This window comes from Sorghum bicolor, chromosome 6 (genome assembly GCF_000003195.3).
Source record: "Sorghum bicolor cultivar BTx623 chromosome 6, Sorghum_bicolor_NCBIv3, whole genome shotgun sequence".
NCBI lineage: Eukaryota > Viridiplantae > Streptophyta > Magnoliopsida > Poales > Poaceae > Sorghum > Sorghum bicolor.
The window spans coordinates 55,451,355-55,473,923 of record NC_012875.2 but is presented as its reverse complement, the minus strand read 5'-3'; the positions used below and the strand labels follow the sequence as shown (position 1 = coordinate 55,473,923).

General features: G+C 45.5%; 5 protein-coding genes across 5 annotated transcripts; 3 read left to right on the top strand and 2 right to left on the bottom strand.

The window, feature by feature from the left end:
* On the bottom strand, positions 157-3,157 carry LOC8063926 (pentatricopeptide repeat-containing protein At3g22150, chloroplastic). The gene has a single exon (XM_002447006.2). The coding sequence runs from the start codon at positions 3,144-3,146 to the stop codon at positions 690-692; it is 2,457 nt and encodes an 818-aa protein (XP_002447051.1). The 5' UTR covers positions 3,147-3,157; the 3' UTR covers positions 157-689.
* On the bottom strand, positions 6,381-10,151 carry LOC8072282 (pectin acetylesterase 7). Its single transcript, XM_021462644.1, has 12 exons — positions 9,764-10,151; positions 9,532-9,614; positions 9,119-9,245; positions 8,443-8,522; positions 8,275-8,364; positions 7,865-7,989; positions 7,619-7,679; positions 7,385-7,435; positions 7,237-7,314; positions 7,038-7,143; positions 6,790-6,926; positions 6,381-6,617 (listed from the first exon to the last, which is right to left on the bottom strand). Exons 1-12 carry the CDS (start codon positions 9,900-9,902, stop codon positions 6,510-6,512), a joined length of 1,185 nt encoding a protein of 394 aa, XP_021318319.1. The 5' UTR covers positions 9,903-10,151; the 3' UTR covers positions 6,381-6,509.
* LOC8072281 (maltose excess protein 1-like, chloroplastic) lies at positions 12,042-15,827 on the top strand. The gene is made up of 9 exons (XM_002448419.2): positions 12,042-12,397; positions 12,511-12,666; positions 12,755-13,045; positions 13,177-13,266; positions 14,065-14,166; positions 14,261-14,379; positions 14,802-14,864; positions 14,963-15,024; positions 15,254-15,827. The coding sequence occupies exons 1-9, from the start codon at positions 12,158-12,160 to the stop codon at positions 15,334-15,336; spliced, it is 1,206 nt and encodes a 401-aa protein (XP_002448464.1). The 5' UTR covers positions 12,042-12,157; the 3' UTR covers positions 15,337-15,827.
* LOC8072280 (trihelix transcription factor GT-3b) lies at positions 15,955-19,123 on the top strand. The gene is made up of 2 exons (XM_002448418.2): positions 15,955-16,545; positions 18,285-19,123. Exons 1-2 carry the CDS (start codon positions 16,306-16,308, stop codon positions 18,858-18,860), a joined length of 816 nt encoding a protein of 271 aa, XP_002448463.1. The 5' UTR covers positions 15,955-16,305; the 3' UTR covers positions 18,861-19,123.
* Positions 19,307-22,494, top strand: LOC8063925. Its single transcript, XM_002448417.2, has 6 exons — positions 19,307-19,927; positions 20,111-20,359; positions 21,131-21,265; positions 21,469-21,651; positions 21,776-21,937; positions 22,017-22,494. The coding sequence occupies exons 1-6, from the start codon at positions 19,466-19,468 to the stop codon at positions 22,419-22,421; spliced, it is 1,596 nt and encodes a 531-aa protein (XP_002448462.1). The 5' UTR covers positions 19,307-19,465; the 3' UTR covers positions 22,422-22,494.

Genomic DNA, 22,569 nt, shown 5'->3' with positions numbered 1-22,569 from the left:
TCTTCATACCAGGACACTTTTCTAGATAACCTGGTTTCATCATTTGGTTACTCAGTTTAATGACCTCAAGAATTTATTTGCCTTGAGCTTTACAAGAAAAATGCCTCCTTCAGGTTTCATAGATGCGCATAAGGAGAAAACGTCGAGCACAAAGAAAAAAAAAAGTAACTTGATGATTTTCATCTTCATTTGAGTAATTACATGAATGCTTTCTGTGCGACTGTGCCCATCTTCAGATATGAACAAATTGCTGTACACTTCACCAATCACCATGCATGTCATGTGCCTTGGACTGCGACTAAAAACAACAACTTTGCTGGTCGTGACATGAGTATTGAGTATCTTGTATACACTCACTGGCCACTGTTCACCGCGGCTTGCAACACGCTGCATTCAACTAATCCATATCCTTCCTGCATCACTGCATCTAGGTTGAGGACATCATGGTCTCAACCTGCAGGGCTATTTCACCGTTCACAAGTAGTGCGGCAGTTCAGTTTGTGGGTTTATATATGTAAATGTTCCTAAGTGCCCCAATTTTGTCAAAGTGTTAATGCTGCAATTAACCAAAAAGCTAATCTGTCATAGCCTGAACTGATCACGTCACAGAACATGACCAAACACCAGATCAGCAAGCTTTCCACTGCTGCAGTACTGATACATGTCAGATGATTTCATCTCTACTTTAATCAACCCCCATGCAGCAATGAGTATTCATGGTCATTTTTAGGGGAGCTTTGTAATGCTGCATCCTGGACTTTAATCCAACTAGAACCTGCCATCTTCCGCAACCCTCTCAACCTCATCTCCTTCCTCAGGCTATCAGCACTACTCCAGTTGCCCTCAGCAGCAAAAATATGTGACAACAAAACGTTGTAACCAGCATGGCCATACTTCTTCTCAATGCAGAGCAATCTCTCTGTCGCTAAATTCACCAATTCCTGCTTGTCCTGTGCTTTGCAGGACACGAGCAGTGATCCCCAGATAGAAATGAAGTTACCCTCCTCCCCCAGCTCCTGCACAAATTCATAAGCTTCCTCCACTCTGCCGGCTTTAGCTAACATGTCCACAATGCAGCAACGGTGCTGAGGAGTAACTGCAACCCCAAAAGTTTCCATTGACCTGTACAAAGCAAGCCCTTCATCGACCAGCCCAGAGTAATTACATGCTGAAATTGCTGCCAAGAAGGTCACACCATCAGGTTTTAGCCCCTTCTCTTGCATGTAGTAGAAAAGTGACAATGCTCTTTCGCCAAAACCATGCTGTCCAAGACCAGAAATCATTGTTGTATAGGAGACGGTGCTCTTTTCAATCATAACAGCAAAGACATGTTCTGCAGTAGAAATCTCGCCACACTTGGAGTACATGTCAACAAGAGCTGTACCTACAAAGACATTGGTGTCCAAACAACGGCGCAAAGCAAAACAATGGATCTGCTTCCCCGCACATAAACCTCCTCCTAGAGGATCACATGCAGGGAGCACCGAGGCAAGTGTCACTGAAGTAGGTTCAAGACTTGCCTGAAGCATTGCCCGGAATGTCAAGATTGCTTGTTCAGGCTGCCCACTCTGTGTGTACCCTGCTATCATGGCATTCCAGGTGACTTCATCTCTTTTGACATTACCATAGTCGTCAAATACTCTCTGAGCTATTTCTATGCGACCGGACTTGGCATACATGTCAATCAGATAGCTCTCCAAGCCCTCATCCTCAATGCCACGCCTTACGAGATAACCGTGGGCTTGTTTACCAATCTGAAGGTCTCCTGTATTGGACGCGGCAGAGAGAACTGCAGTCAATGTCACTGAATCAGCTGCAAAACATGATTTTTGCATCTGATAAACGAGCAGCAGGCCTTCCAAATCAAAATCGTTCTGCACAAAAGCAGTGACCATGGTGTTCCAAGAAACAATGTCCTTCTCTGGTAAGCGGTCAAAGAGCTTAAAGGCAGTTTGGACATTGCCACATCTCGAGTACATTACAACCAGTGCATTACCAAGTATCACTGGCAAAGTGGCGTGAGTTCCTTTGATCAAGTAGCCATGCAGCTGCTGACCCAACCTGCCATCCTGGGACTGTGATGCTGCCGTGAGTGCTGACAAGAAGGTCACGACATCCAATGGAACCTCTTTAGATCCCATTAACCGGATAACGAGATCCATAGCTTCAGCAAATTTCCCATTCTGCACGTACCCAGTGATCATCGTGTTCCAAACCTCGGTGTTCTTCTTGGCAGTGTACTCAAACACCCTCCAAGCTGACTGCAAATCCCCAAGTTCAGAGAACATCGCGATGGCCGAGCTGACAACGAAGAGATCATTGACATATTCCCTCCCATGCTTCACAAGTAGGCCGTAGAGCACAAAGGACCAGCTGGGATCTTCCTTGGCCACTGCGGGGAAGACATTGACGAAGCTGACCGGCGTGGGCTTGATGCCATCCTCCAGCATACGCGCGAACAGCTCCAGAGCTTCCTGGGGACGTCCGGTCTTGACGTACCAACCGAACAGTGTGTTCCAGGAAACCGCGTTCCGCTTGGGCATCACGTCGAACAGCCTGCGGACGACGTCGACGCCGCCGTCGCCTCGGTACCGCATGCAGGAGGCGTAGAGGTTGAGGAGCGAGTTGCGGAGCACCGCGGTGTCGGGCAGCGAGCGCGCGCGGCGGAGGAGATGCGCGTGGACTGATTTCCCTAGGCGGAGGCGGCGGGTGCGGGCACAGGCGGTGAGCGCGCAGGAGTAGGTGTAGTGGTCGGAGCGTGGCGCGGGGCGCGCGGCGTGGTTGAGGAGCGCGTAGAGCCGCAGCGCGTGTTCCGGGAGGGAGCGGGCCACGTAGGCGATGAGGAGCGCGTTGTAGAGCGGCGGCGGCGGCGGGCGCGGGAGCGCGTCGAGGAGCAGCCGCCGCGCGCCGTCCAGGCGGCCCTGTTTGCACAGCCGCCTCACCTGCGACGCCGTCGGGTGCCGCTGCGCCTTCATCCCGCCCCCGCCGCCGCTGGTGCTGGTAGTGGAGGCATTAGTAGGAGGCGGAGGGAGCGAGACGGAGCAGCGGGGAGCAGGAGACATCAGACGGTGGCGCTGGCGCGTTGCGGTGACTCCTCTCCCTCTCGCAGTAGCATGGCAGCTTGCAGCTTCCGCATATCGCCTCATCGCTTCGTGCCGGCCCCCTCTCCACCTCGAGTTTTTTTAAATATTTATTTAATCTTTTTATATTCAATGTTTTAATAATAACCGTGCCTAAAAAAATTTAAAGATCTAATTACGAAAATTATATTTTTTAAAAAAGAATATGTTAAATGAAAATAATTTTTATAACAAAGTTATAGCTTTTCAGTGAGATGTACAGGTTTTTTAGTACAGATCTAATCATATCAAATTTATATTTTAATAGTAAAAAATTATTATTAGGTAAATTGTTGATATTTTTAGAAAAAAATAAATCTTAATATGTGTGCGCGCTTTATAGAAGAGAACGGAGGTAGTATGGCCAAACCGATCAATCATAAAATTTTAATATAACTTCTAGAAATCCACTCATCAACTTAGGCTTTAGGAGGGATGAGGCCACGATGAACAATGCAGCGGTGACATGTCTATAGTTTCTCGTCGCCATTGTTGTCGATCGCATGAAGGATTGACTTGCTTCTCGGCCCTTTCCACCTCCCCTAACGTTGTTCCTCACCCTCTCAACTTCCCTTGTGTTCTGCACTTCTGCTCCCATCCAGTCGTCCCTCAGGCTTCCTATTCTATCGTTGTCATTGCATCCGCCCTACTCGTTGGTCCAACTCCCAAGGCTTGCACCCTTGGTGTGCAATTTTTCGGCTAACCACTTGTGATCAGTACCTCTCCTCCATTCCCTTTCGTCATGGATGATGGGTCAGTGACCCTCTTCAAGATTTAGATCCTAGAAAGAAGATGATGGGAAAATCAACATAGACTAGTGTGCCTTATTTATTTCAAAATTTTTCATATGTAATTTGGGGATATGCAGTGTCGAGTTTTAATATAATTCCCCTTTTTCTTCATAAAAAAAGATTATTGGGGCGTCGAGGTTCCTATGGCGAGTTCCCCTAGCTCCACCACTCTCGTAGAAAATAGTCGTTGTCACCATCGATCTACCGTGGTTGCCGCTCCCTAGTATAACGCCAACAACAACTGTCCACTTTGAGATTTAGCTAGAGATCGCCATGGAGGTCATCTTCCACCTCAGCACAGCACAAGAAAGCGGGTTGCTTTCGATCATTGAAGTTCAACTCCGCCAATATTTGATTCCCTTTCTTGGATGTGGCCACGAGTGCTCCGTGACTTGTTGAAGAGGTTCTATTAGCCACTGCACTACACAACGTTTAGTAGCTAGCCACTGCACTACACAATGTTTAGTAGCCACTTCATCCACTGCTATCTCTAGCTCCCTGGACTTGGTGTCGCCCTGAGGTCGCTTGTGGTGGAGATTAGGGATGTTGTTTTTGGGATAGTCCTACCTCTTCATTGTTGTCAAGTCCATGCTCCTTCACGATGATTCTAATTGGTTGCAAACAACCCAAGCTAATTGTACATTGTGTTGCTCTCTTGAGATTGAATGGAACCAACAAACCACTCAGACCACCTTGTGGGTTCATTACCCATTTATCATAGTCGGCAGTTGTGGTGATTACAACCCTCGTGGCGAGTATTGTTTCAACTGTACTGGATGTCAAGAAGGGCTTATAGAAGCTGATTGGACATTGCTGAAGTTCTTCCATGGTTGCTGATGAGGATATGACACCTACTGGTATACACTTTTCTATGAAAGTTAAAAATAAGTTGAGCTTGTTCCTAAGCTTGCATGATGATATTAATAAGAATTTGTTGCTACATAATATTGTCGGCACCTTCAATATGTTTAGGAATAAAGTTTATGATGATGTAAATATGGAGAAAACACTTTCAATGACCTCTACAATAGATAGAGCATGGATATATCATGCATATGACTGATCTTGGAGTGTAAGCTCATCAAAACTCAATAATCAGTTCGCCGGCTGCCGGTGGCAGTGCATGGCATCAAAAAAAGAGGACTAATTCAATTTGCTTCTGACTTCTAGCTACCTACTGATAGCATGTTTCCTTAACTAGTTAAGGCCTTGTTTACTTCCCTGAAAAATTTGCAAAATTTTTCACATTCCCCGCCACATCGAATCTTTAGACACATGCATAGAATATTAAATATAAATAAAAATAAAAACTAATTGTATAGTTTGGTCGAAATTGACGAGATGAATCTTTTAAGCCTAGTTAGTCCATGATTAGATAATATTTGTCAAATACAAACGAAAATGCTACAGTGTCGATTTCCTAAAAATTTTCGGAACTAAACAAGGCCTAAGTTTTTTATTCTAACGAATGTAAGTATGACTGCGACAAGAAAGAGGGTCTGGAGCCCAGGTTGGCCACCACTGGCAGCCCGACACTACTTCATTTCGAAGGCCATAACTCTTTCGAAGGCCATAACTCTTCCGTATACAGTGCAATTGAGTCGAATGAGTACAATCTATCCATCCAAAAGTTGTGTTGGTGCATAGACCAAAGCCGCGACAAACCTACATCACAAGTCACAACCCAGCAACCTAGGAGGTACTCTCTCATCTCAAATTATAAGGCATTCCAAGAATTATATTTTTAAAGTAATATCAATTTGACGTAAAAAGTTTTGCAGCTCCTAGGTTGCTGGGTTTTAGGGTTTTAGGGTCAAACTTGAGATGTTTTGACTCTCCAAGATTTTAAAATGACTTACAATTTAGAATGGAGGGAATACTTAGCACTTTGGAAGAATTCCCACATCCATCAAGACAAGGCCTCGTTACACTACACCTAGAAGGCTACAGGATCTAGGGACCGATCAATGTGTTCATGAGGGATCTGGTAGCCCATCGATGCATAGGTGGAAATGGAATGTCTTGCAGCTCACCCTCCTTGCCTTACTTAAGCAAGAAGGAGGTCATCTTCACCACACGGAGGCTCTGGTAGAAGTCATCATCCTGGCCATCCAAGACTCTAGCAAGCAGAACCTGCTATTGTCCATGTACACCAACGTTGCACCCAGATGCCTCTCCCAGCTCTTGTCAAAAAGAACACTTCCAGTCTTCCATGCTGGTATGGTCGCACACGCCCAATGCCTTCCTTGTGGATACAGAGCCCAACCCAGGCATCCAACTCGTGGTCATAGTACGCTTGGCCTCGGCAAGGTCCAAAGTCACATCGATTGGTACCCGGTCAGATGTGAGAGTTTTGTGGCGTTCTCGACGTAGGTCTTGCATTGATTCGCGCGCACACACACAGACTTGTTTGTCATTATTTTTCTCATTCCTCGGTAGAGGATGATTGATTTGAGCCCACGCGGATATATGTGTTTATAATTGATCATCTACAACTACGGGCGAGGTGTGATCCCTTTATTGTTTGCACTTTAATAACACAACATTTTTTTTTGAATAACAACACAACATATTTGACTGGAACTACTTATACAACTGCTCAGTCATCCTCACGGTTCTTGCAAGTTGGGTTGCAGGGATACGGGCAATCAATCTGCCGAGAGACCTCCCTGTCGAAGTACCAGTCCCCCACTGCCTTGCCAATTTGCTGCAGAAAGAGAAACACATCACGCTTCAATTCTGAACAGCAGAACAGGTTTCAATTGTTTTTTTTTTCTGATTTCTGAACCTCTCGACGACTACTAGAAATTTGAAGAACAAGATAGACCGTTCAGTATCTCGATTCTCTCATAATGGATGCAGAATTAGAGTACACTTACCGTCTTATTAACCGTGGGAGAACCATCGGCTAGCCATGTATCTTGAGATCCTGATTGGCAATGAGCATTGCATGAGTCGATGAACATGCCTACAGATGGAGTTTTAGGAAGTGCTGCCAGAAAGTCTGTCCTGAAATCTGTGCCAAAAGAATCAAACGAATCAGATAGGCAATGCTACTGAGGGCTTGTTTTGGAGAGCTATGCCCTGCCCAGCTAAAGTAGAGAATGCAAATTGCCAAAGCACTAACTCTGCAAGGTTGTGAGTTGGCTGGGGGAGCAGCTCTTGATATCAAGTTTGCATTGGGCCCAAGTCTTCTTCGGATCAGCTGGACTAGGTGCTAGGACGTTCTTGACCTGTAGACAATGCAGGTGCAAACTTGTTATTTTTTCACTATATGCTAAGATTTTATCTTGAATAGTTTGCAATGTGGAAGATATGAAAATTACCTGCCATGAATCATAGGCTGCATTAAGTATGAACAATGGTGTACGCATTGTCGGTACTACGTACTGTGGGAACATACACTGCGTGTGTTTTGAAAGTTAGTTTGAATGCTATGCTTCATGAGGTAACAGGTAAGTGAACAAAACTGACCAGCTCAGGTTGCTTTGAGGTACATGAAGCTGGTAAATTTTTGGCTGATCCCTGAAAGATATTGGATAATTATTAGGCTTCAAACTTGTATTAAAGAACCAATGATGAAAGTCTTTTTTTTTGCCTTGTACTAATTCTCTTTGGACATTCTGGATTAAGAACATTGGTGGTTGCAAGTTTATAAACATTAGATTACTTCAATCACAACCATTGCATCATCAGAAAGAAACGTACATGTAGATTCACAACGTTCTTATAGATTGACCTGGCGTAATAGTTCCCAGAGATATCCTTCCTGCAATGACAAAAAATGGTTCTCGGTTCTACTGAAAAAAGCTTTGCCTATCTGTATATTGATATGTTAGACTGACTCTGTAGGTGGAAATAAGGCAGTATAAAACAACCAAGAGAAAACAAAACATGGTACCTAGCAGGATGTGTACTGAAAGTTTGCCAACAATTTGAGAGTGCAGAACTTACCCATCGAAAAAATATCCAGCATCAGAAAAACACTTGACCTTTGTTGTCGCTGGAAACAGATCACGGAACCTATCACAATGTAGTATTGCTGCTAGACCCCCGGCTGAACATCCAGAAAGAAGAGCCTGTAATACGTGTGATGCAAAAGGTCATTTTTCTAGGATCATAAGCATTATTCAGGAGGTGAAGGATATCTAACAGGATGAAAATCAAATGTGACAGCAGGCTCAGTTTATATTCGATTTGTTTGATGACTAAACATTATGATGCCAATTTTCTATATTTTCTTGGATATAAAAGTTAATCACACTGTTGTGGAAATTGAATTAAATATCAAGCATCTGTAACCATATTTTCCTTTTTCTTTTGAATAATTGCAACAGAAAGCTAGTTATGTACAACGAACATACGTATTTTGCCTTGTTCATTCCCCTCACAGTAAGTAGATCATCCATGATGGCACGCCAAACTCTGAACCCTCTGTAATGGAGATTTTTCGCCTAAATTGAAAACACAATATTAATCTCAATTTTTGTTTCTGCAGAACTGGTCGTAGAATCCATAAGTTCGAAACATACAGTGTCCACAGCCTCAACGTCACCAGTAAATGATGAACCATCACAGTATCTGACCTTTATTCTATTCCAGTTGTAGAAATCTGCAGGCAACAGAAGAAATTGCTACATTATATATGTCTGTACTACAACATATCACAACATCAGCTTTCAGGAGTGCTATGCACATGTAAGGAAATGTGACTCTTAGTTAAATTTACACAGCCACACAGGTACCTGTCTTGAGTTTTATGGGCCATCAGAGCTGGCATTATTGCCAATACCACATTTCTAGGATTTTTCAAAAAAAAAATTACCACATTTCTAGCAGGAAAAAAAATTGTAGAGAAAACCCTCTACATTTACCCTTTTGCAATGTAAATGTCAACGCACCTTTTTTTCTTGATGATCTAAGGCCTTGTTCAGTTCGCAAAAAAAATTCAAAATTTTTCAAGATTCTCCGTCACATCGAATCTTACGGCATATGCATGAAACATTAAATATAGATGAAAATAAAAACTAATTACACAGTTTGTCGGTAAACCGCGAGAGGAATTTTTTGAGTCTAGTTACTTCATTATTAGACAATGTTTGTCAAATAAAAACGAAAGTGCTACAGTACCCGAGCCAAAAGTTTTTGCGAACTAAACAAGGCCTAAGTGTGAGGAATGGTGCAAGGGAGAAAAACAAAATGACATACCAGGATTGGATTTTTGGCTGCCGCCTAATATCCCTGAAAATGAGAGTGGTCTCATAAATTTGGAGGAGCCCCTGAAGTTGCCCTTCCGGACTGCACATTCATCAGGATTCCTGCACCACCCTCCTCCCTTCCAAAGACAGAAACGAAATTGAGTTGATTTAATTTCTCTCGTAAGTAACGTTGGATTTGCCAGCGGTATGCAACTTTGAATATCGTTAGCCCCGTGCATGGAGCATTAAATATAGATTAAAAAATAATCAATTACACAGTTTACATGTGTTTTACTATAAGAATCTTTTAAGCCTAATTAGTCTATGATTGAATACTAATTGCTATAGTTACAAATGAAGTACCCAAAAAAAAACTTTTATTTTCGCAAACTAAACAAGGCCTAGTCAAATTCAAATGCATACCTCCATGTGAACCACCCAGTTATCGGCGCCAGAACCAGAGCCGGGAGAGAAGTGGTAAACCGGTGGGCTGCCGTCCAAGCACACTGCAACGCAAAAATCAGGCAGAGAGGTAAAAAGGAATGATCCGCTATGACTCACAGAACCAAGGATGGGTGACATTGATTTGGTCATGCTAGCCATCAGCCATTAGCGAGATGGAGATGGAGATGAAGCGGCAGTGCGGAGCACGCACCTGCACCTTTGGCCACTGCGGCCTTGAGGAACACCATCTCCACGTCCCCCGATGCCGCCTCAGCTGACGCCACCACCAGGACGAAACCCAGCACCGCCGCCGCCGTGGCACGGGCCAGCCATGCCCGGGACGCCGCCATTCCGCGAGGCAAGATCTCACGCTCCAAGACGCGGAAGGAGGAGGAACGACGAACAATGCAGGGTGGAGGTGGAAGGGCTGGTGTGAGACAGCGAGAGAGCGCAAGCAGTGGCTCTGCGCGGCCTCAGGGTGTGAGACGCTGACACTGGCCGTTCCCACCCGGCTGGGAGTGGCATAAATAGTACTAAGCTAGATGACTGGAGGAGGGAGGAAGGAAGCGAACCGAGGAAGGGGAGCGGAGGACAGGGTGCCGAGCGCCGACAATGCCGGTGGCTCGGCATCAAGCAAGGTATATATGTGGATGGATGGATGCCTCTTAGGCTCTGTTTAGATTGGAGATAGAAAATTTTCTGTGTGTCACATCGGATGTGTCGGAAGGATGTCGGAAGGGATTTTTAGAAACTAATAAAAAAACAAATTACATATCTCGTCAGGAAACTGCAAGACAAATCTATTAAGCATAATTAATCCATCGTTAGCACATGTGGGTTACTGTAGCACTTAAGGCTAATCATGGAGTAACTAGGTTTAAAAGATTCGTCTCACGATTTTCAACCAAACTGTGTAATTAGTTTATTTTTGTATCTATATTTAATGTTTCATGCATGTGTCCAAAGATTCGATGGGATGGATGAAAAATTGTTAGGTAGGAAACTAAACAGGGCCTTAAAGAAGCGCTGCTGCCCTGCTGCAGCAGTAGAAATCTGCAAGATTGCAGCAACGCGTCATCGTCCGCTTTAATGCCTCCCAGCTATCGATCCACCTACCTGCATCATCAGAATCAGATCACTGCAGGATCCGATCATGCACTCGAGCAATGCAGAGCACGTCATGCACTCGAGCAACGCAGAGCTGCAGATTTCGTCCTGCACTCGAGCAATGCAGAACTGTGGCTGGCAGTGAGCCAGTGAGAGAGCGGTGCCGGTGAGCCACTGCAGTATAGCATCTCCTCGTACTCGTCAGATGCGATTCTGCGACAGTATTCATGGTTGGCATCCGGACGAGAGTGTAGAGAGGATGAGTGTGACGTGAAGCCGGTGTAGAGGGAAAGGGAGGTGTGTGTGCACACGTGAAGACCCAGCTGCTCGCCTGTGTCGCGTGGCGAGGTAGCATCCAAACACTTTGTCCTCTTCACCGACCAGCTCTGCTTTACCTGAGGGCTCCCGTGGTCATCTCCTGTCTGACGTGAAACGACACCTTGAGCGGCGGCCGGCGGTTGAGGCATGTTGGGTCCAATTCAAAATGCAATGCTGGGTAAAACAAGGAGGCAAGAAAGCGCCAGCATAAACCATCAGCCCAACAACGTTCGGCCGATGGTTTCTGCGGATGCTATTTGTTGTGAAAAAAAACATTAAGGGCCCGTTCGTTTACAGCCCGAAACGGTCTAAAACTGTTCTGGGCCTAGAACCATTCAATAAATTATATTGGGCTAGAATTGTTGCGGACTGTTCTAGACCGGAAAAGCTTAACCGAACAGGCCCTAAAAGTGATGCTGATTATAGCTGATACAGGATGTGTTTGAGCAGTTACAAATGACATATGGAACACTTTGAGCAGTTCAGACAACATGGTCGTCCGATCCGCGTGCAATGCCACAGAAGAGGTGAGTGAAAACTAAAAAAAGGTAATTACAACTCACAGAGTTACAACTTCAGCAGAGGCGCAGTGGTCCAAGTGCACATGTCGCCATGTCGGTGACGAGCAGTAGACGTTCCTCCTCCTCCTGAGGATTCATGACTCTCTTTGATTCCACGCGGTGCCGCGGCGAGCTTGTCCGTCTCCATGTGCGGTGGCCGGCCCATGGACCCCTCACGCCAACACACCACGGGCCCGAGGCCGAGGGCAAGTAATGGGCCAACCAACCGAAAGCACAAGGCAGGCCTCTCAACGCGATATTCTAGAAGGAAATCCGGCTCGGCCCACGACCGGTTCCACAAACCGAGGCGAGAGAAAAGGGAGCTAAAAAAAAATTCCCACGAGAAAAACCTACACTCCACTTGGAACGGACAGACGGGCACGTAACGGCACGGCGACGGCAACCCCACCCCACGGCCCACCCACCCACGCCCCACTCCACCGCGGGCGGGGGCGTGTCCCGGGTCCATCGGATCCCGAGCGCGCGCGTGTCCCCCGCGCCCTTCCCGTCCTCACATCCCAGTGATCCCACCACTACTTCACGAGCTCGCTCGTGAAGCGTCTCGCCGCCCCCACCGATCCACCACCCATCAGGAGGCCATCGTCCCTCAGCCACCGGCCATGTCGTCGCCGTCGGTGCCCAGCCTCCGCCTCCCGCTCCGCCCCGCGTCACCGCCCCTCTCCCGGCGGTACCTCGCCGGAGGCTCCCCCAACGCGGCCGCGCCCCGCGCCGCCCTCCTAAAACCTCTCGCGTCCAAGGCGCCCGCGTCGTACCACCAGCCCGCGCTCCTCCTCCACCAGCGGCGCCGGCATGGCCCGCCCCCAGCTGCCGCGACCACCACCTCCAAGCCTGTTCTCAAGGTACCTTCGCTCTCTCTCTTCTCTCCCGGCATTGGCGGCGGGATGTCGCGTGATTGATTGATTGATTGATCGATTGCCTTACCTCGGATTGCTTGGGTTGGGTTGCCGCGCAGGACCCGAAGAAGTATCAGGAGTGGGACTCCGTGACGGCCAAGTTCGCCGGCGCGGCCAACATCCCCTTCCTCCTGCTCCAGCTCCCGCAGATCGTCCTCAATGCCCGCAACCTCCTCGCCGGCAACAAGACCGCGCTCTTCGCCGTGCCGTGGCTCGTACGCCCCCCCAATTCGCGTCTCAGATTTCCACCTCCTCTGTGTCTGCTGTGACGCTCGTTTTGACGGATTTGATCGCACGCTGCAGGGAATGCTCACTGGGCTGCTGGGCAACCTCTCGCTCCTCTCCTATTTCGCCAAGAAGAGGGAGACGGAGGCGGTCATCGTGCAGACTCTTGGCGTCATCTCCACCTATGCGGTGCTCGTGCAGCTCGCCATGGCGGAATCCATGCCGGTGCCGCAGTTCGTAGCCACTTCAGTCGTTGTGGCTGCAGGGCTCATCCTGAACTTCCTCAATTACGTTGGCTGGCTCCCTGGAACCCTCTGGCTGCTGTGGGAGGATTTCATCACAGTAGGCGGCCTTGCCGTGCTCCCTCAGGTGAAAATGACTGTTTTTGCTTTCCCTCTTTACAAATCCAGCTCCTTCTGCTGTTTTGCACAGTGCTGATCAGCTGATGTGATTTGATTCTTTCTCTTCTGGCTATCTCCGTTTGGTCAATTGAAATGCAGGTCATGTGGTCAACGTTTGTTCCCTTCATCCCCAATAGCGTACTGCCTGGCATAATCTGTGGTACTTTGGCTGTTGCAGCTGTTGCGATGGTACGACACATTACATTATCTTGCATTAAGCAATTTCTGTTTATTAACTCTAGTATCTCCTGAATGCCTCAAGTAAAACTGGAAAACTAAAAAATGTATTGTCTATATGACTCAGAGGTGACTGAGGCAACCTTTTATCATTTGCATTATACCAAATTAGTTGACCATGCTTGATGTCAGGTTTTAAAGCAGCCTACGTATTAGGAGGGACATTGTTCTAAGTAATTGTGAAGTCCGGTTCCGTAATAGGATGTTTTTCTTATTTTAAGTGCTTGGGAGGTTTAAGTTCATGTTTAGTTGGATTTAATTATACACAGTGTTTTTTTAACCCTAGAGATATCTCATTTCCATTATCACATAACGGAAGTACAAAGCATTCGAAGATACAGACAAGGGACAGAGCTAAGGAAGAACCCAAAATTCAGAGCCAAGCCTATAGCTAAGCTAAAAAGGCCAACCTCCACCAGAGCTAACGGAAATACACAGTGTTTTTCTTTATGAACCCTCATTTGATTATACATAGGATGTACTTTCAGTCTGCACACTATAAGTACCTTTGGTTGCTTGTAAGAGAACTTGTTTAGTAAGACATGCAAGAAATTATTGATATGATTAAATGAAACATGGAAAGTCTACTTTATCTTTTCCATTTGTGCTGATGTATTTCCATTTTAGGGCATACTTACCAACTTATCAATCGAGCACTAAAAGTAGGTTGTATTCACATCGCATGGTTCCTTCATTTAATTCCCACTAGCTTATGTTAGCTCTTGATTACTTTTTCCCTTTTGGTTTCAGGCAAGGATGGGCAAGCTTTCCGATGCAGGGGTTAAATTTGTTGGGTCATTGTCTGGTTGGACAGCCACGCTTCTCTTCATGTGGATGCCAGTGGCACAAATGGTATTCATTCAAGCTTTCACACTTGTACCAGTGGAAACTGATGATCACCTAATGCTGATGCACTAAAATGCAATTTGTTTGTTGGGTTCTGCAGTGGACAAATTACCTTAACCCAAGCAACATCAAAGGGTTGTCAGCTTTCAGCATGTTGCTTGCAATGCTTGGAAATGGACTTATGCTTCCTCGTGCTGTATTCATCCGCGATTTGATGTGGTATTGGATTTTTTCCTATTCCATCTTGCCTGATTCCTTTTTGTGATTCAAGACCAACTGTTTGAGAAATCGTGGTGGGAAGTATCTAACTCCTGGAAATGTCTATTGTAGATGGGATGAGATTATAGGAAAATATCACTTCTCTAGGCATTTCTGTGTATGAAGCTTTACAGGAAACCTCCTTCTAAATCATGTTCATTAACTAATCATGAAAGGTCATGAAAAACAGAATAAGATGTCCATTATTTCATAAACTGAGGTTGATTGAATACCTTACTTTCATGGAAGTTTAAATTTATTTTTGTTGCATAACAAAAGATGTATTTATTCATACTCATTGATATAGTCAAACCAATGCCATTTGTATCTGCTGTATTACAATTCCTGTCGTCCCTTAATCATAGTTATTTTCATGAATCTAGGTTCACTGGTTCTGCTTGGGCATGCGTCCTACAGGGTTGGGGTAACCTGACATGCATGTACTGGTAATGTATTTCTCATAGCTGTGATATCCCTTACTTATGTATTTATCCTGTATGACTCATACAAGACAATTAACCTTTTTTTTTCCTTTTTGTTCCAGCTTTAATAGCATCAGCCGAGAATTTTACTTTGCAACATCAGCTGGTCTGCTTCTATGGCTAGGTCTTCTCTCTTTGCAATATCTAGTTTGTTTCTTTCCGAATATAAATGTCTTTAGCAGAAACATTTCATTTTGGCAATTTTGTGAGGAGCACAAGCATTTCAGAGTTTCAGCATTTTTGTGAAGAGCACAGCATTTCAGAACTAATACAGAACTGGATTTTTTTGTTGCGCTTCAAATGTGCTAGATTGTCTTTCTAACTGTACATGTCACTTTTTTGTTGCTGGCTAGGATTTACTCTATGGAGAGATGCCATTGCCTATGGCAACAGCTCGCCCTTGACTTCTTTGAAGGAGCTATTTTTTGGCAAGTGATGAACCGTCGGCAACCTTGTTTCTCTTGCACTTGAAGCAGCTAACTGTTCCTGGGTAGGAAGCTCTCCTGCAATAATTCATGGTGACTGTTAAGAACGGTGGTTCAGTTGCTCTCATTTTGGTCTGAAGAACGGTGCTTCAGTCTTGGCATTTTGAGGTGAAAACGTGAAACTTTACTGGTCAACTGAAGGCTATAAACATTGCCATGGCCCTGGACTGGAAGCTCCAACTTCCCAGGCTGTAGAAAGCGCCATGTGCCTCTCTACAGAAGCCACCGCGTGATGGCCAGCTTCATCAGGCAGGGTGGGTACAGTAGCAAGTTAGCCCTAGTCTGATGTAAGAACAAATTTATATATATTGTCCATCCCATATTGTCTTGAATAAGATTTAAGGTATTTCTTTTTTGAAACCGATAAAATTTCAGCTCTTGCTGTCGTGCAAGTGCAAATTTGTACCCATTGTCCATGGATGATCTTCCAATAGCTGCTGCTGATCTGGCCGTGTATTTAGCGCACTGGACTGTTTGATTTGAAAGGGAATATTATCTCGTCCTCTGCGCTTGGTGAAGCAAGTGGGCGGGCGGCAATGTGGGCCGGTACGGTCCAGTCCAGCTCAAAGCCCACTTGCATTAATGAACAACGTAAATTTCCCCCTTTTTCCCCCGAAAAAAGAGAAGAAAAGAAATCAAAATGGATGCAGGGAGACAGCTAGTGTGAACGCGGCAGGCCCCGTTCTCTGAGACCGAGCAGTGTGAATGGGCAGAAAAGTAATGGCAGGCAGAGGCAGGCAGCGGCGAGAAGCAAGAAGAAAAGCGAGGCGAGCAAGCAAATCGAGGCAAGAAAGCGGGGTAGCCTGCAGCCTGCAGTCCCCCTCCGCCGCCGCGCCTCGCCGCGGTTTACAGCCTGTCGTTAGGGATTGCTGCCGTTGGGCAAGTCGCGCTGAGGAGACGAGGGTAGGAGGGACGGTGAGATGATGGAGGCGGGAGGAGCGGGAGCGGGAGGAAGGGACGAGAGGGTGCCGCAGTGGGGCGCGCAGGAGACGCGGGAGCTGATCATGGCGCGCGGGGAGATGGAGCGGGAGACCGTTGCGGCGCGCCGCAGCGCCAAGACGATGTGGGAGGCCGTCGCCGCGCGGCTCCGGGAGCGGGGCTACCGACGAACCGCCGAGCAGTGCAAGTGCAAGTGGAAGAACCTCGTCAACCGCTACAAGGTAACACAATCCTTCATCCTCTTCCGGCTTTTCCAGATAACTTTCTAGCCTAGTCTCCGTAACGCTAGATTGACCGGTCTGTTCTGGACCACCAGGCAACGATGCTCTGCTGTACTATTCTTGCGTTGATGGCAAAATGATATGCATTGCCGGCTTGTGACTTCATCTTTAGGCTCAGTGTCCCCAAATTGATCTTCTATCTCGATAGGTCCATTTTGGGTTGTTAAGAGTGTGTCCACAACTCCCCAGGTTCACCTATGCTGCATTATTTGCACAGCCATTTCCATCAGTAAAGGACATTGAGAAACCTTCGAGTTGAAAAATGATGTGCAATGCAATGTTATTCACATATTCCTTCTAATTTGAATGAATGTACAAGCCCCTGCCTTTTTTCACAAAAAAGACGGGATTATTCAATCGTGAAATTGTTGCCTTCTGTTGTTACTGATTAGAAATTGTTCATTTCTTCCAATTCAAGGTTGAGTAGTCTTTCCTCTATATGTTCATGATAGCTATAGACAACTGATTTCGCAGAATTTATCCTTGCATTGTGCTACACATGATGTAACATGATGCTTTCAATTAGGGCACATTTGGAAGTAGGTGGATACCTAGTAATAGTAATATGATAAGTTCTATAGATAGTATATTTTTATCTTGTACTAATCAATTTAAAACACATGAGGAGGTTTCTGAAACTTTCTTAGTCCAATTGTTTTCTTTTTTCAAGTTCTCTTCACAAAAATCACATAGAAGCAAGGCTTGATTTTGTTACTATATTTTGTACATTTTTTGCATGAGAAAAAAGGTGTATTCCACTTCATTTTGTTCTGAAATAAAACATCGCACAACCATTTTTAAGAAGCTAGGATATTAAACAGATATCTAGGGCAGTGAATTATTACTAGTGATAGAAAGGGGAATCCATCTATCATTATCTTTGTTGACTATGAGTCTATGATGCATGAAAAGTCAATGTGGAATCTCAAGGGTTTGAGGGGAACTGAGTGGCAAATCATCCAGAATTAGTGGTTCAGTTAAAGTTTAAGATTTTCACTTTTTGAGACCATGGAGTCATTGTGAAGCCTAAAGAAGGCTTTCTTCACATTGGTTAGTTTGTCTGAGAAATTGCACTTGAATTGGCTCGGAATGTGACATTTGTCCTGCATAATGATCCAAACTAATCAAAGAAAAACTATAGCTGGCAAAAAGAGGGAGGGCTGTTAAATTATGATACTACCTGTTAGGCGTGTCATGTGTGAGAGCAATGAATGCGTTGATTAGGTTTATTGAGAGAAAAATGTGTAAAACCTGTGCATTATTGGTGATGTTCCTGCTGACAACAATAGTCGTGTGTTATTGGTCTTCTGCTGCAATAGTTATAAAAGATTTTGTATTTTGTCTCAGTGAGAATGTCAGGAAGTAGGCCAATTATACTTTTTCATCAGGAGGGGATGAAAAATTGGAAGTTCCATGTTAGGTTCAGATTGACTCTGCTATTGGGTTAGTTGGGCGCTGGGTCCAATTTCAAGCTTTGTATTAGAAGTTTTTATTTTATGCTTAAAACCCAGTTCCTACTGCCGATTGTTTATTGCTTGGACGTATTGTTGGTCCATCTTTGTCTTGTGGTCTGTCCACCTTCTTGTTTGCTTTGTGATTTCAACGATTAGTTAGTACCTTCATTCTTTAGTTTATTATAGGTACAAGCTCACAAGTTTTGCATCCTTTCATTTAATCAGGGGAAAGAAACTTCTGATCCAGAAATTGGTAGGCAGTGTCCCTTCTTTGAAGAGCTGCATGCTGTCTTCACAGAGCGTGCTAGAAATATGCAGCGACAACTCCTTGAGTCTGAATCTGGAGCTTCTGTCAAAAGGAAACTGAAGCGACCTGGTGGTGACCGGTCATCTGGGGAGTCTGATGATGAGGACGATGGTGGTGAAGAAAGCGATGATGAGAAGCCGATGCACAGCAGAAAGAGGAAAGCTGATGATAAGAAACAGCAATATCAAAGAATGTCTGAGAAGTCAAGAGCAGGAATTTCAAGCATCCATGAACTGCTGCAGGATTTCCTGGTGCAGCAACAGCACATTGATGTCCGGTGGCAGGAGATGATGGAAAGACGTGCCCAGGAGCGGGTTGTTTTCGAACAACAATGGCGGCAGACAATGCAGAAGCTGGAGCAGGAGAGGTTGTTGCTGGAACACTCGTGGATGGAACGGGAGGAGCAAAGAAGGATGAGAGAAGAAGCACGAGCTGAGAAAAGGGATGCGCTCCTGACCACTCTGTTGAACAAACTCCTACAGGAAGATCTATAGCAGGATAAGCTTGCTCTTCATTTCGTCAGGGTATAGCTGCAGTAGTGGACATTGTTTTCTCACCTTGTTTTATCAATTCTTTGTAGCGATGTTGACATGTGACTGTTCAAAGAAAAATGTTTCTTGCAGCAATTGTATTAGGTTCCTAGGGCTCCTTTTCCAGTTATTTGGTGGAGTAAAGCTAATTTTATGTTTGACTGTGGTTGTAAGTATCATACTACCACGTAGGTCTACAGATCAATGCTAATATGCTTGAGAGATAATTGGGCTCTCTGTCAACATTGGACAGAAGTTCATGTAATCTGCTTGTTCAAAAATAAGTTCATGTGGCCTCAAAGTAAAAAATAAGTTCATGTAATACATTTGCTCAAAGATATATCTGCTTCAAAAATAAGTTCATGTCATTTTTTTAGAAAAAAAAGTTCATGTAAAGAGATGAATCACATATATTCACATGTTTGAGCAAAAATGCTTTCAGCTCAGCTGGCAAGTGGCAAGCGGCCTTGTGCTGGAACAAGTGAACAACTGGATAAGCCCGGCCGCAGAAGGGCACTGCCCGGACGGCGACGGACTCCGAGAGGGAACCGGGCAGCGCCGCAGCGGCAATGGAGGGCCAGCCGCTCCATCTCCTCCTCGCCCAGCCCCACCACCCTCCCCTCCGCGGTCTCATCCCCAACCGCCCTACTCACTACCTGCCCACCTCCCGCCTCCGATTCCGCGTACACCGTCGCAAGCCGAAGCAGCTCGCCGCAGTGCCTTCGAGACGTCCATCGGGCAGCCAGGCCGACGCACCTGGCCGTAGCGGCTGGGAGCGGGTGCCGAACGCGGTGGCGGCGGCGGTGTTCCAGCTGGCCGTATGCTCGCTCCTTTTTCTCTTCCCCAACCGTGCCCGAGTCCTCGCGCTCCCGCCTCCTCCGGGCGCCGCTGCGGTGGTTGAGGCGACGCAGGAGGAGGAGGACAAGGAGTGGGAGGCTGCGCTGCAGAAGTGGAAGACCAAGACCTACGCGCTCTCGGTGCCCCTCCGGGTGGTCGCGCTCCGCGGCTCCTTCCCTCCATCTTGGATTAAGGTCTGGTCGTCCTCATCCACCATAGACAAAGCATCCCTTTTTGTCAGATTAGTAGTTAAACCAGCGCATAACATAATTGCATGAATGGTGTGTGGCCAGGGACGCTGACCGTGGAATTCTTTAAAAGAAAAATGAATGGTGGTTGGTGTGAAATTTAGTGGGATGTTCTTTTTGTGTTTGTAGGATTTCGTTGAAGTTCAGGGGAAGAGGCTCAAATTCAGTCCCGAGCTCCGTGCTAATCTTGATGGGATCTTCTCTGAGATGTCACAATGTATGGACAAGGGTCAAGTTCAGCCAAAGTCCGCAATGGCTGCTGATGCCGTTACCCTTGGGGACTCCTGGCTCGGCTATGCCATCCGCCAGGGATTGCTAGAGCCTGTCAAGAATGCTGAAGAACAGGATTGGTTTCGTAGCCTGAGTGACAGATGGAAGGTGAGGAGTGAAACTTTACTTTTCCTTGACAATGCTTATCACTTATGAATACTTTGGCGCAAGTTTGTGATCTTGCATTGCCTTGGTAAATAATTTACTTGTTGAATTTGATTAGATTATATAAGCTTGTAAGAAATGCTGTCTATCATGAGAAATCTATGACCTGTGTAGGTTTATATTCTCTACTGGATGCTGGCATATTATTAATATTCAACGATCCATCAATTCTGCTTATGAGTCATTTTAGAATTGTTCTCAAGAATTAGAATCCCCAATCATCGACTGACATGTAGCCTTATGTTCTTCAGCTCCTATGTGCAGTAGGTATGCTAAATGGAGTTAGCTGTTGAGTTCTTAATGTGCAAACATTGGGAGGTAGCTAAGAGTAGGACCACACAAAGACATACATACACATAGGGAGAGATTGGAAAAGATGGCTCATTTCTTGATCCAAATTGGGTTTGTTTTGCTAGGGGCACAACATAAAAGAAACAAAAAAATAGCGAAGTGTCTAGAGGTTGTTGAATTGCTTTTATTTAAAAAAAGAATGCAAAAGGAGCTTATAATGGAGATGGGGGGAGTAAAAAAGTGAGTCTATCGCTCATGAGTTGCTTCAGTCATTCACATTTTCATAGTCTTGGGTTTTGTCAGTCAGCAGTCACTACACAATATCTCTGATCTCATTAAGATTTTTTTTTGTAGCATAGCATTTATAAATTGGCTGTGAAAATGTTCCTCTATGTACTTTGCATTTTCATTATATTCTATCAGGTTCATTTGTGCAGGAACCAGAATGGAGAAGCAGATCCTAATGGTACAATATGGGGAGTTCCATACAGATGGGGCACCATGGTCATTGCTTACAAGAAAAACAAGTTCAAAAGACATAATCTGAAGCCAATACAGGTGAACTTTTTTTTTTGAGAAAAATATGCAATATTAGCCTAAACTTACGATGGCATGCTATAGGCTTCCTTTTCCTAGGTAAAATGAAAATGTGAAGCATTGTATTGACTACTATACATACTTTTTGCTTGTACTTATTGGTGCTGACTATCTTTGCTGTGGTAAACCTGGTAGGTGTTAAGCACATTGATTTTAATTTGTAGGATTGGGAGGACTTGTGGAGGCCTGAGCTTGCCGGCAGGATTTCAATGGTCGATTCTCCTAGAGAGATTATTGGTGCAGTTCTGAAGCATCTGGGGTCATCATATAACACAGTTGATATGGAAATAGATGTCAATGGTGGTAGAGAAGCAGTCCTAAATAGCTTTACACAACTACAGAAGCAGGTTTGTACCAGATATGGCACATCCTTTTTGGCTCTTTCTTGAGTATATACGATCTAATATATGGGCCATCCAAAATTCTGTTATTATTTGTTGCACTGGATTTGATATTGGCTGTCTTTGCTAGGTCCAACTATTCGATAGCATGGACTATCTGAAATCATTTAGTGTTGGAGATGTATGGGTTGCAGTGGGTTGGAGCAGCGATGTGATCCCTGCTGCAAAGCGAATGTCTAATGTCGCGGTGGTTGTTCCCAAGTCAGGCAGCAGCATATGGGCTGATCTATGGGTATGTTATGGTTTTCTCATGTATAATGCATCGTCGTCACGAGCTATCTTATTGATTGTTATGGTTTTATACATTGCAGGCAATACCATGCGCGACAAGATTTCAGACTGACCAAATCGGTAGCCGAACCAGAGGCCCATCTCCACTGATCCACCAGTGGTTCGACTTCTGCCTGCAGAGTGCTAGGAGCCTACCCTTCCGCCAAGACGTCATCCCCGGAGCATCCCCGCTGTACCTCGAGAACCCTGTGCCAGAGGTCCCTCAAGATAAGAACAAGAGGAAGCCGAAGCTGGAGACGAACCTTGTCAGGGGAGTGCCTCCGCCCGAGATCCTGGAGAGATGCGAGTTTTTGGAGCCCCTGTCAGGTAAGGCGCTGGAGGATTACCAGTGGCTGATGTCTAAGGTGCAGAGACCTCGACTTGGTTTTTTTGGGAACGTGTTGCAAAAGATGTCAGCTGTACTAGACTTCAAAAGAAGATTTTAGAGCCACTGTACTGTACTTGACCAAGGGTTTTTACTTCGTCGTGCAACTAATTGTTCCGTATGTTTGACGATCACGTTGTTATCATTTGCGGCAGTGCTGCGAGACTGTGCGAGTGGTGGAGGCAGAAATGGCCTTGACCGTGAGGGCC